This window comes from Aptenodytes forsteri, unplaced genomic scaffold, assembly GCF_000699145.1.
Source record: "Aptenodytes forsteri isolate BGI_AS27 unplaced genomic scaffold, ASM69914v1 Scaffold298, whole genome shotgun sequence".
Classification (NCBI taxonomy): Eukaryota; Metazoa; Chordata; class Aves; order Sphenisciformes; family Spheniscidae; genus Aptenodytes; species Aptenodytes forsteri.
Genome location: NW_008793956.1, coordinates 439,068 through 451,715, shown reverse-complemented (window position 1 = coordinate 451,715; position 12,648 = coordinate 439,068). Strand labels below are relative to the sequence as shown.

Here is a 12,648-nt window from a genome sequence, read left to right as displayed (position 1 = left end):
CCACGTCACGGCTGTCAGCTCCGTGTAGCACATCCCGGGGGACACACGCAGGCTTACAGGAGGGGAGGAGAGGGGCTGCTGGCAGTGCCGTGGCTCCCCAGACGGTGACAGCGCGGTGCCCTGGATAGCTAGTGGGGCTGAAATGCGGGACTGAAATAACCAGTTTCCAGCTGGGAGGGAGGAATGCAGCCGCCCCGGCAGGGAGCAGGGCTTGGGGAGGTCCTGCCAGGAGGAGCCGCAGTCAGAGCCGGCAGCGGCTGGGCGTAGGAAAACCATCCCTGTGCCCCGTGGCCGGGAGGAACCTGGGGAGCACTCGCAGCCCAGCTGAGCCACCGTGACCCATCCCAGAGGAAACGTGCCTGGTCAGCAGCACCCACAGAGGTGTCCCGCGTGCACGGTGTAAAACGCCCAGGCTGCACCCTGCCCACTGACCGGCACGGTGCCCTCTCACCGGCGGGGCTGGCTGTGGGGAGCAGCACAGGTCCGAGCCCCAGGGCCAGCCGGGGGAAGCGGCTCTTCCCGGGCTGCGGGAACAATGCCGGTCTGTTCCCTCCACACACTGGGGCTGCCGGAGAGGGGTGACCCTGCACGCCGGGCGAGCCCATCATGCTCGGCTCACAACATCTGCTTCTCGGCGCAGTTGGCTCAGTGGCGAGGCTGTCCTGGGACAGCTGGGAGCAATTACAGTCCCTCTGTAGGAAAGGGGAAAGGTGACCTCAAAGGGAGATTTATGTCCTGCCTGTATGGCAGTTGCCGAGGGGCTGAGCCAGCTCTGACGTGAATGGGAACGAGGGCTCGAGTGCTCCAGCCCACCAGCGCTTTGCACATAACCGGCTCTGTCATCATCCCCGTGCCCCCAGGTCCGCTACGCGACCTGGAGCATCATCATGGACTCGGTGGTGCCGTCTGATAAGGGCAACTACACGTGCATCGTGGAGAACAAATACGGGAGCATCAACCACACCTACCAGCTGGATGTCGTGGGTGAGGAGCGCAGGGCTGGGAGGGCTTACCCTGGGTCCCCGTCCACCCCACCCTCCCTGAGCAGAAATGGGTGCTGCACCCTACAAAGGTGGGGATGGGGAGTGCTCACGGGGACGGGGCACACTCGCTGTCCCCACAGCCGCCCACCCCGGTGCACATCTCTGCAGCGCAGCGGGTCTGCGAGCAGGTGAGGAGGAGGGTTCACCTCAACCTGTTCTGGGGATTTTTGATTGTGCTGGAAATAATTTCATAGACCAGACAGAAACTTTTTCTAATCACCTTATTAGCCATAATTCCCAGCTGGGAAGGCTGGTCTGAGCAGTTCCACATGTGGAGCTGCTCTAAATGCCAGTAAATGAACCATTAAAAATGTGATTTAATTTGATTACACTGAGCAAACTGAAGGGAACAGTCAGCGAGGTGAACAAAGGGGTTTGTTAATGCTGACTCACCACAGTGGCAGCCGCTTTGTTAACGGCCGGGGCCCTCGTTAGGTTTGTTTGACCTCTGACCCCCCTGAATAGGTACTGACGTCCCCGCACCGGGATTTCACCTGGCCCCAGCCCCAGCCCCTCCTGGCTGCTCTCACCCCACTGCGGGGGGGACGCTGGGGAAGGGGACGCCACGGCTCTGCCGGGTACATCGGTGCCCACCCCAGCTGGGGGTCCTCATGCATGGGGGGGCTGCAGGGTGCACCCCTGCGCAAGGCAGGTGCTTCCCCATGGGCGGGTGGCCGAGCACCCCGAGTCCTGTCATAAGGTGCCCTGTCTCCCCGGGTCCTGCAGAGCGGTCCCCGCACCGGCCCATCCTGCAGGCAGGGCTGCCTGCCAACAAGACGGTGGCCCTAGGCAGCAACGTGGAGTTTGTCTGCAAGGTCTACAGTGACCCCCAGCCCCACATCCAGTGGCTGAAGCACATCGAGGTGAACGGCAGCAAGATCGGCCCCGACAACCTGCCCTACGTGCAGATCCTGAAGGTAAAGCCACACGCCGGGCTGCCCCAGCCCCTGTCCCTGCAGGCTTGCCTGTCCCGTGGGGCAGGAGCGGGGCAGGGGCAGCCATGTGGGATGGCAGCCGCACTGCCTGGCGGGCGAGAGGAGCTGCCTGGGGCTGGGGACCACTGGCTGGCAGCCGAGCGGCCTCGAGGCAGCCCAGCCTGCCCCGCTCCACACAAGGGTGCCCTGGAGGAGCACGGGGTGAGAGGTGGGCAGGGAGGGCTGCCCCGGCTCCTCGGCCGCATACAGGCAATGCAATCCTTTCGAAGCCCTAAAGGCATATGCTGTGGGGCTGGGTGGGCTAGCCCGGGGAGCAAGCACGGTGCTGGAGGTGGGGAGCTGAGCCCCTGATACGTCCCAGCGAGAGCAGCTCCCTCTACGTGCCAGTGGTCCTGCTCACAGCAAGCGAACCAGCTGCTATGCAAACCCCCGGGGCGCGCAGCCGTCCCCAGCTATGCCCCTGGCCCCCGGGGTGCACAGCCATCCCCAGCCGTGCCCCTAGCCGAGTTGCTGGGGAGGAGCAGGATTACAGCCCCATGACTGCCCCTGCCTCCCGTGACCCCCCTGTGAGCAGCCCCATCCCTCCCTCCCGGCAGTGGGTACCGGGGGGGAGCAGCCCCCACGCCGGCAGAGCCGGTGCTGATGCTCCGGGCGCTGCCGTTTCTGACTGCGTCAATGTGACTCCATGTTGTTGGTCTGTTCCAGCACTCGGGGATTAATAGCTCTGATGCGGAGGTGCTGACCCTGTATAATGTGACAGAGGCGGAGAGCGGGGAGTATGTTTGTAAGGTTTCCAATTATATTGGCGAGGCCAACCAGTCTGCGTGGCTCACTGTCACCAGACCTCTGGCAAAAGGTAATCGGAAGAATGCCCGGCGGGGTGTTTCCTCGGACCGTCAGTCCCCGGCGGTGGAAAACAAAACTCTGGGCTCTCTTGTTTCTGCTGTGTTTCTGGTGCGACAAGCCATGGAAAAATACTCAGCGGGGCCGGCTAAGTTTTGTGCTCTGTGTATGTGTGCGTCCCGATGTTTCTTCTGTGCGCTTCCCACCCCGTCACGCAGACACTGAAGCGGTGTGCCAGGACTGCCCGGGTGCCTACCGGGTCCAGCACCACTGAGCCCGGGTCCCTGCGGGCGCTGCCCGCGCCTTCGCACCCAGCCCGGGTGCCCCATCTGCGCGTGGCTGGGGACGGCACGGTGCTGCATCCCCCGTCTGTGCTGCCCTCCTGTCTCCGTCCTCCTGTCTCCGTCCTTGTGCCTCCCTGTGTCGTGCAAGTCAGCCGGCCGGCTCTGCCTGAGGTTTATTTTTCCATGTAGCCCATTGCCAGCATGTTCAGATGGGCAGGACACTCAGTTTGGTGAAGGGTTTTTAACCAGCATCTCCTTAGGTCCGCCTGGATGAGTGGTCATCCTGAGGGTCTCTCTAGCAGGTCTGCAGTGGTCTCTGTCTGCTCCCCGGGGGTCTGGCAAATGAGACTGGGCTCTCCCTCCTCTCTGGCCTCCTTCCCAGAAGATCTCATGTCGTTTGCTTCTCCGTTTTTTGCTTCCATTTTTCCTTCTAGACGGCTGGCGTTAACACAACAGACAAAGAAATGGAAGTCCTTCACTTAAGGAATGTCTCATTTGAGGATGCTGGGGAGTATACATGTTTGGCGGGTAATTCTATTGGGATCTCCCATCACTCTGCATGGTTGACAGTTCTCGAAGGTATATAGTCCTCTTCCTCTCCCTTTCCTCCCTCCTTTCCAACGTATGCATTGCGGTCCGGGAGAGAGCGCTTCCTGGCCCCTGCCCACCCGGTGCTGGTTAGCGTGCAGCAGGAGAGCTGCAGGGCTGCTCTCTGCAGCCGGAGCGAGACGGGGCAAGCATCCCCCTGCTGTGTGCCCCCCTTCCACCCCCCGATTGGGGTCTGCCCCCCTGCTCTCTCCCTGGCCCAGGCGATGCATACCCAGGGGAACTTAACCAGGGGCTGCTCCGCTGGAGCAGGACGGTCCCGAGTCCCAGGGCAAGGCCAGCGCTGCCCACACAGGGGGGCACGGAGCTCCCAGGCAGCAGCGGGGTTTGGGGGGGTGCTGGCAGCGCTGCCTGCCTGCCTGCCAGGGAGCTGGCCTTGCCCTGTGGCACGGGACCCGTGCCGGGGCTGTGTCGCTTCTGCTGCGCTGCCGGGGACGGCTGCCCCTGTCCCCATTGATGCTGCTCCTCGGGCATCAATGCTGCACGGACCAAAGCCTGATAACAGCAGCCGGGAAAGTTTTTGGGGTGCTGCATGGTTGCTTTCCAGCCAAAAACTTTCCCCGTTATCAGCCGGTGCTTTTTCAGCCGGGTGTGTTCGGAGGTGGGACAGAAAGCTTTGACTCCCTCTTACACCTCTCTCTGAGGCTCTGTTCTTTGGGAGGGGCTGCCAGGGGGGATGCAATGGCAGCTCCCACCATGCCAGATTCACCACGGTTTGCGGCCACGCTGGACCATGCCACATGGCTGCAGCTGCTCTGAGCTGTTCATGGCACTGCCACCTCCTCTGCCACCGGCGGCCACCAAAGCAGGGTCTGCCCCATGGCATGGCGGGGATGGGACCTTCCTCCCCACCAGCCTGGGGGTCCCACGGCAGATCGCTGCCAATGGAGGTGCTTCTGGCTGCTCTGCCCCAAGCTCTCCCCGGTCATTATCAGTAACGCCTGGACTCCCACAGCCCCGGGCACTGCTGGACAGCCCCCTCCGTCCCACCGTGCTCAGAGTAATCCCCGGACCCCGAGGGACTTGCAGCTCCGAGTGTGGGCAGGGCACAGCAGCTGGGAAGGGGACCCGTCCCCAGGGGTGCCCGCGATGCCCCATCCCTGCGGGGTGATGGAGGAGAGCATCCCCAGCACAGCCCTGACCATAGAGCTCCGCTGCCTCGGCGCAGCTGGCGCTGCTGTCCTGCACAGCCCTGGCCAAGGGGACACGGGCACTGTCCCCCCCACTTCACACCTTTCTCAGTTGACCCCTTCCCAGCCCAGGGCCCCATCCTGCCCCAGGCGCGTGCCTGCGGATGCGGCAGAGGCATTGCCCAGCTGCAGGGGTGAGGAGCCCGGGGGTACGCACAGGCCTTCCCCGCCGGATTGGGCGGGCAGCCCCCCTAGTCCCTGCCGCACGCTGCACCGAGGCCTCTGGCGATGCAGAGCGTGTCCCCATCGGGCACGGGGAGGAGCCGGGGGGGCTCCCCCCAGCACCGCTCTGCTCCTTTGCCCCGGGCAGGCTCGCGGGTGCTAACACCCTGTTCACACCGACCCAGCTATTGAAGACACCCCAGCCATGATGACATCCCCCCTCTACCTGGAGATCATCATTTACTGCACTGGGGCGTTCCTCATCTCCTGCATGGTGGTGACCGTCATCATCTACAAGATGAAGAGCACCACCAAGAAGACAGACTTCAACAGCCAGCTGGCCGTGCACAAGCTGGCCAAGAGCATCCCCCTGCGCAGACAGGTAACAGAAAGTAGAGAGGGGGTTTGTTTGCACCTACTGCCCCTTCTGGGGGACCTGCCCTTTTTGGGGGGAGTTTTCTGGATGAGGATGTATGGGGGGAGACCTGGGACCATCTCGCCCTGCTGCACGTGCCACCCTCTCCAGCCTTGTGCCCGTCCGTGGCGCGGGGTGGGGACCATCAACGGGCTCTGCCCTGGACTGGCAGTGCAGCGAGCAGGGGGTGCTACATAGCCCCTCCTCGTCCCCTGGTCTGCGGGGCTCAGCGAGGGTGATGAGGAGGACCAGAAGGATTTACAGTGATTTGATGTTCGAGCAGAAGAGCATATTTTACACACTGAGGAGACAGGAGGACTCCCAGGCTGTATATTTTGTGGTATCAGCATGCTGGAAATTAATTAAAAATTATTTAGTCCAGGTTCAACGTGGAAGCAGCGCTGACGGGGCCCCATGCCTGCAGGCAGCGCTGGGGGAGCAGCAAGGGAAGGGGGCTAAGGGTTGGGGTGCGAAGGCTCCTGGTCAGCATCTCCCTCCCAGCGAGGGCAGCCACCCGCGGCACCCAGCGCTGCGTGAAGGTAACCCACGGTCCCCGCTGCAGGTGTCGGCCGACTCCAGCTCTTCCATGAACTCAGGCGTGATGCTGGTCCGGCCCTCGCGGCTCTCCTCCAGCGGCACCCCCATGCTGGCCGGCGTCTCCGAGTACGAGCTCCCCGAGGACCCGCGCTGGGAGCTGCCCCGGGACAGGTGAGGTCCCAGCCCTGCTGGGTGCGCTCTGCCCCAGGGACGAGCTGCTGGAGCAGCCTGGGTGGGAGCTGGGTGAGGATGGCGGCACCGCCGATGTCGTTTGCCAACGCCAGCAACCAACCTGCTTCCCCCCCCGGCCGCTGGCCCCTGCGTCAGGGTCTCTCCTCCCGCCAGGCTGATCCTGGGCAAGCCTCTGGGAGAAGGGTGCTTCGGGCAGGTGGTGCTGGCAGAAGCCATCGGCCTCGACAAGGACAAGCCAAACCGTGTGACCAAGGTGGCGGAGAGGATGCTCGGGGTGGGAGGGGGGGTGGGGGGGGGGGGCCCGGCACGATGCCGCAGCCCTGGCTGGGGCCAGGTGTGTGCAACGTGGGGGTACCCAGCCCAGCCTGGCCCCCCCGCCAACCGCTGCCTTCTCCACTGCTTTAGCCGACGCCACGGAGAAGGACTTGTCTGACCTCATCTCTGAGATGGAGATGATGAAGATGATTGGCAAGCACAAGAACATCATCAACCTGCTGGGAGCCTGCACGCAGGACGGTGAGGGCGCGTGGGCGGGGAGGGGGCGTCCCCTCTGCCGCCCCTCCGGCTGCCGTTCACACGCTGGGAGGGGTCTGACCCTGCACCCACGGGGACAGGAGCCCCCGCTCCATGGTCCAGCTGCTCATTCTGCTGTCCCTGCAGGACCCCTCTATGTGATCGTGGAGTACGCGAGCAAAGGCAACCTGCGGGAGTATCTGCAAGCCCGGCGGCCCCCCGGCATGGAGTACTGCTACAACCCCACCCGCGTCCCCGAGGAGCAGCTCTCCTTCAAGGACCTGGTCTCCTGTGCCTACCAGGTGGCCCGGGGCATGGAGTACCTGGCCTCCAAGAAGGTGAGGAGCTCCTGGGGGGCCGTGGTGGGATGGTGAGCCCGGTGGCTGGGCTCGGGGGGATGCACCCTTCCCTCCCAGCCTGTTTCATCGTGGGGAACCATCTGGGGGCTTCAGGGACCACCTGACGGCCCCGCGCTCGGTCAGTGCATCCACAGGGACCTGGCGGCCAGGAACGTCCTGGTGACTGAGGACAATGTGATGAAGATCGCTGACTTCGGTCTGGCCCGTGACATCCACCACATAGATTACTACAAGAAGACGACAAACGTGAGTGGTGGGCGAGGGTCTTTGCCGGGGTGGGCAAGGGCAGCAGCACACTCCGTGCCGGGCATGCCCCAACCCGCGCTGGCAATGCCACGGGTGTGCAGGGCTGCCCCCCCCAGATCCCCCCACTCCCTGGTGGCACGGAGCCGATGTGGGGCTTTCTTGTGTCCCAGGGTCGCCTGCCGGTGAAGTGGATGGCCCCAGAGGCTCTCTTCGACCGAATATACACTCATCAGAGCGACGTGTGAGTAGCGGCTGCGGGACACCTGCTCCCTGCCCGGCTTTGCATGCGATGTGCTGGGTCAGGGGGGGGACGGGGAGCCAAAACTGCCAGCACAGGGGGAACCCTCGCTTGTCTGCTGGGCGCTCTGCTGTGAGCTGAGGGACGTGGCCCTTCTTGGCCACCCCGTCCAGCAACGCTCTTGCTGCCTCCATCGCTGCCTGCATCTCGCAGCATCTTGCTGAGGTCTCCTCCCGCCCTGCTGCATCTTGCGTAGCAGCGCCCAGCGCCCGCTGGTGAACACGACATGCACCGTGGCGAAGTGCACCAGATGTGATTCGTCTTAATTTAGTGAAAATATAATTAGCATCAGCAGACAAAATATTTTTAATCCAAATTATATTTGGCAATGGGACTTGTTTGTCTTGCAGAGCAAATCAAAGCTGTTTGTTTGCTGGGAGGGACAAGCACTAACTTCTAACTGTACCCAAAGCTTTGAAATGGGGGTGTCAGCTCCACGGGAGCCGGGTGCCCCAGCGTCTGCCCTGTGTTTGCCCCGGGCAGGTGGTCCTTCGGCGTGCTGCTATGGGAGATCTTCACACTGGGCGGCTCGCCCTACCCCGGCGTGCCAGTCGAGGAGCTCTTCAAGCTGCTGAAGGAAGGTCACAGGATGGACAAGCCCAGCAACTGCACCAACGAGCTGTGAGTGTGGCGCTGGGCCGGGGAAGGAGGGGGGGACGCTGGCACCCCAACACCCCCCGCCCGGCCGGGGATGGGCACCGCTTCCCCTCCCTGCGCCCCCGGAGCCGGGGCTGCAGCGGCAGCACGGGGTCGGGAACCTCTGGGTGCGACCGCCCGGCCCAGGGCGCATGCAGGTGCATGGGGGGCGGGGGGAGGACAGGCAGATGTTCAGAGTTACTTTCCCAGCAGTTCCCAGCCCTGCAAAAACATCAGCTCAATCTGTTTGCAATAATCAACATCTCCCTTTGTTATTTCTCGGCAGGAGTGAATCCCAGGATGACCCCAGAGCAGGGACTAGCTTAGCTCCCCATACATCCTCCTCCCGAGACAGCCCCGCGCCCGTCCCGGCGCCTGCGGTCGGGAGGGCGAGCAGGGAGTTCCCTTCCTTCCACGCAGGGGATTAGCCCTAAATCCCTGGAATGGCGTCTTTGCTGGCTGCGGATCCCAGCCCGAGTGCCGGTGGCCGTCCCTGGGTGCTGCTCTGCTCCCGTGGGTGGGGGGTCCCCAGCCCCAGCCGCTTGCTCCAGGCTCAGCCCTCACCTCCCCTCTGCCCACCTAGGTACATGATGATGCGGGATTGCTGGCACGCCGTCCCCTCCCAGAGACCCACCTTCAAGCAGCTGGTGGAAGACCTGGATAGGATTGTGGCCATGACCTCCAACCAGGTAGGAGAGGTGGCAGCCATGAGCCCCCACCTGCACCCACCCTGCCTGGGGCAGGCGCTCCCGCAGGGATGCCGGGTCCCCTCCTGAGCCCATCCTTGGGGTTCATCCCTCCCAGGAGTACCTGGACCTCTCCATGCCGCTGGATCAGTATTCTCCCGGCTTCCCGGACACCCGCAGCTCCACCTGCTCCTCAGGAGAGGACTCTGTTTTTTCCCACGACCCTCTTCCAGACGAGCCGTGCCTTCCCAAGTTCCCCCCTCAGCACACCAACGGCGGACTGAAGCGACACTGAGGGTGGCACTGCCAGCAGGGACTGCCATGCCGTGCCCGTGCCCGCGGGCTGCCGGCGGATGCTGCCTGCGCAGCCCGGTCATGCTGAGCTATTGCAGAAAGGGTTCAGAGACACAACCGTAGCATCTCACGTAACCAAACCCACCCACCTCTCATGCCAGCTTCTCCTGCCGCCTTAGTTGTGAGCTCTCTGCAGCCCAAAGGTTTTGTTCTGGTGTTTTTTTGGTGTTTCCTTTTTCTTTTTAAAAAAACCTCTTTTCCATGAAGTCTGTGCTTGAATATTTCCACTTGGTTAAGCTGAAATCCTCTCCTGTGGGCAGCGCCCAGCCAGGGAGCCAGCCACCCTTCCCGGGATGGCACGTCCTGGCAGGGCATGGAGAGCCGGGCTTACCTGCGACTTGGAGAACTCGCTAAGCCGAGGCCAGCGCCGGGTTTCTGCGGCCACGCGAGCTGGGGAGGAGCATCGGTGTGCCAGAAGCCTCGCTGGCATGGCCAGCCGGCGCGGGAGTCCTGCCGGCGCGGCGCTCGCTGCCCGAGATGCTCTGGGGCTGGTCCCGCAGCTCAGCAGTGCCAGCACCGATGGGCTTTGCTGACCAAACCCCTGGTACCTTGGAAGTGGGAGGTGCAGCGTATACATGGCTCAGCACTGATAGTAGAGGCAGCCAAATACACCAGTGCTAAAAACGAAAGTCCTGTGTACATAGCTAAAAATATGTATAAATATGAATATATATTTACATGTCTTTTTAAAAGGGTTGTTACCAGAGATATACCAGTTTGGTAGTAAGGTACTAGTGGCTGGTAGATATCAGTTGCTATAAAAAAAAAAAAAGTTCATATATTTTGCTACTTTTGCTGTTTTTATTTTTTTAAATTATGTTCTAAACCTATTTCAGTTTAGGTCCCTCAATAAGAATTGCTGCTGCTGCTTCAGTTTAATATGGGGTTGTATTAAACAATAATAATAATGTGTCGATGCCTTTTGGGAATACGTTGTCATTACGTGCCTGGCCTTTCCCTGGCCCCTGCGTCCCCCTGCACCCCCCCGGGCTCTGGCGGGGCTGGGGCCGGGCACTGCTTGCCAAGCGCCCGCGGCACCATATTGGTGTGTGGGGTGCCGGGGCATGGGCGTGCCCTGCGTTTTAGGCAGTGCCGGTGAGGGGTCGGGACGGTGCCCTGGGGAGGGGGCTGCAGCCCCTGTCCCAGCGGTTGGCTCCCGTGGGAAGAAGCGGGGGTCCTGTGGGCCTCTCGCAGCCTGCTGGTGTCACGTCGGTTGCATGCCGGCCCCCCCGAGGCACCGGGACACCGGAGCGGTACCGTGTGGCACTAACCCCTCCAGCCCGGCTCAGTGCCTGGTCCCAGCCCCGCTGCGCCCCGGCCGGGGGACGCGTGCCCTGCGCAGCCCCCACTCCCCGGACGATGCCTGCCAGTGCCTTACCGGCGCCCGGGGGAGCATCTTCGTCCAGGGCACTGTGCCCCCCCGGCTCTGCCCGTCCGTGCCCGCCGGTCTCCATCCCAGAGGCGGTTGCGGTGCCTGGCTGCCCAAGCTCTGCTCTGCGGAGCTGGCACCGGTTTGCTGTGCCAGGGAGGATGGGGCATTTCCCTGGCCGGGGGCAGCCGCCAGGGAAGGGACTGCGCGTGCCCCCATCCCTCCCTGTCACTGGCGTTGAGACTCCAGAGCCAGGACGCTATTACTTGAAAGTTTATTTTGCCTTTGTATGGAGAAATATTATTTGTTGTAAACTCTTCTGTAATGAATCTGGAATTCTTGTAATTATTAAAGACTTTAACCGAGACTTTACAGCCGTGGCCCCATCCCTGGGTGTGGGGGGGGATGCTCTGGGCTGGTGGGCGATGGGGAAGGGGCTGTAAGGGGTCCAGGTGCTAAAGCTCATCCAAGCGACCGGTGTGGGAAGGCAACGTTCAGAGAGTAGCGAGGAATGGCGGCTGGTTTTGTGGGAGCTCTGTTTTTCATGGCTTCAAAATTCCCCATAAAAATATTCTCCCATTCAACAACCAAAAACCATTTGCCTCCTTTTTGCTACCAGAATGACGCACGCGCAACTGTGACAGTGTCAGAAAGCGTCGCCTGGTGGGTCCCTTCCTGGGGACGACCCACCCGCCCGCTGACGGACCGGGTCCCGCTGGCCCCCAGGCGAGGACCCTGCAGAAGGTGCCGCCGTCCCTGTGAGCCCCCGGCGGGGCTGGGGCGCTGGGGGTCTGGCCGGGCAGCCCTCCCCTCCTGACATAACCACTGCAGCTCTGGTTCGGTCTCTCCACTTTTCCTGTCTTCTTTTCTCCTCCCAGGACGGAGCCGGTGCCAGCCCCAGCCTGTTCGCATTTAAACTTGACCTGCTGCCTCCAGAAACCACTGGCCCTGTGAAAGGCGTTTCATCACCTGAGAAGCCCCGGGGCGGTTAAAGATGCTGCTGAGGACCCTCAATCGGGGCATCACGGGGGCATCCTGTGCCCCACGGCCCCCCGAGCCTGCTCGGGCATGCGGGGTCCGGGCGGGGGTGCCGGGTGGTGGCTCACCTGGAGGAGGCAAGAGGCTGCCAGCCCCTTTAGCGAGCACTTCAATGGTTAAGATGAAACGGCTGCAATCACCAGCCTCACCGGCCCTTTTAAAAGCATATGCTTGTTGCTATTTCCCTGTGTAAATTAAATCGATCAGCTGTGCTCTGCTCCCCCTCCCCCCCCTCCTAAATTAAGAAAAGCTTTTAATCAAGTGATTTATGTTGAATTCACAGTCCTAGATCAAACTCGCAGCCCAGGCAGCCGGGAGCGGGGGGAGCGGGGCTGGGGGTCTCCATAAATCACTGCTCTCCCTGGGTATGCTTGTTGCTATTTCCCTGTGTAAATTAAATCGATCAGCTGTGCTCTGCTCCCCCTCCCCCCCCTCCTAAATTAAGAAAAGCTTTTAATCAAGTGATTTATGTTGAATTCACAGTCCTAGATCAAACTCGCAGCCCAGGCAGCCGGGAGCGGGGGGAGCGGGGCTGGGGGTCTCCATAAATCACTGCTCTCCCTGGGACTGACTTGGCAAGGCGGCGGGGAGAGCTGGAGCTCGTGTTTACATCATCAGAAACTGCTGCTATCACAATCTTCTGCTCATTTCCTGGGGTTACCAGGAGGGCAATTAAATATGATAATAAGCAGAGCGACTCCAGCAGCGCTGCTAATGCGCACTGCAGGGCTGGGGAAGGGATGGGCACGCACATGCAGGTGCCCTCTTTGTATCCCCTCGGGGACCCAGTACCCCGGGCATGGATGGGCCCTCCCGCAGAGCCCTGGGGATGCTGCACTGCCTTTCATCAAGCCGAAGCCCTGGAGGTCTGCAGGACGGTGCTGCCTGGACGCTGGCCCCGGAGCAGGAAGATCTGGCTCCTCTCTGCTCTTCCCGGTACAG

General features: G+C 62.0%; 1 protein-coding gene across 1 annotated transcript in view; it reads left to right on the top strand.

The window, feature by feature from the left end:
• FGFR1 (fibroblast growth factor receptor 1) overlaps positions 1 to 9,928 on the top strand; it is a 23,228-nt gene extending 13,300 nt beyond the window's left edge. The window contains exons 4-16 of the mRNA XM_009277325.1: positions 861 to 984; positions 1,770 to 1,960; positions 3,540 to 3,684; positions 5,249 to 5,445; positions 6,041 to 6,186; positions 6,361 to 6,477; positions 6,608 to 6,723; positions 6,868 to 7,058; positions 7,203 to 7,325; positions 7,496 to 7,566; positions 8,107 to 8,244; positions 8,843 to 8,948; positions 9,064 to 9,928. Of these exons, the coding sequence (XP_009275600.1) occupies positions 861 to 984; positions 1,770 to 1,960; positions 3,540 to 3,684; positions 5,249 to 5,445; positions 6,041 to 6,186; positions 6,361 to 6,477; positions 6,608 to 6,723; positions 6,868 to 7,058; positions 7,203 to 7,325; positions 7,496 to 7,566; positions 8,107 to 8,244; positions 8,843 to 8,948; positions 9,064 to 9,240 (1,842 nt within the window). The 3' untranslated portion in view covers positions 9,241 to 9,928. The remainder of the gene's footprint in view (positions 1 to 860; positions 985 to 1,769; positions 1,961 to 3,539; positions 3,685 to 5,248; positions 5,446 to 6,040; positions 6,187 to 6,360; positions 6,478 to 6,607; positions 6,724 to 6,867; positions 7,059 to 7,202; positions 7,326 to 7,495; positions 7,567 to 8,106; positions 8,245 to 8,842; positions 8,949 to 9,063) is intronic.
• Positions 9,929 to 12,648: the final 2,720 nt, after the last annotated feature.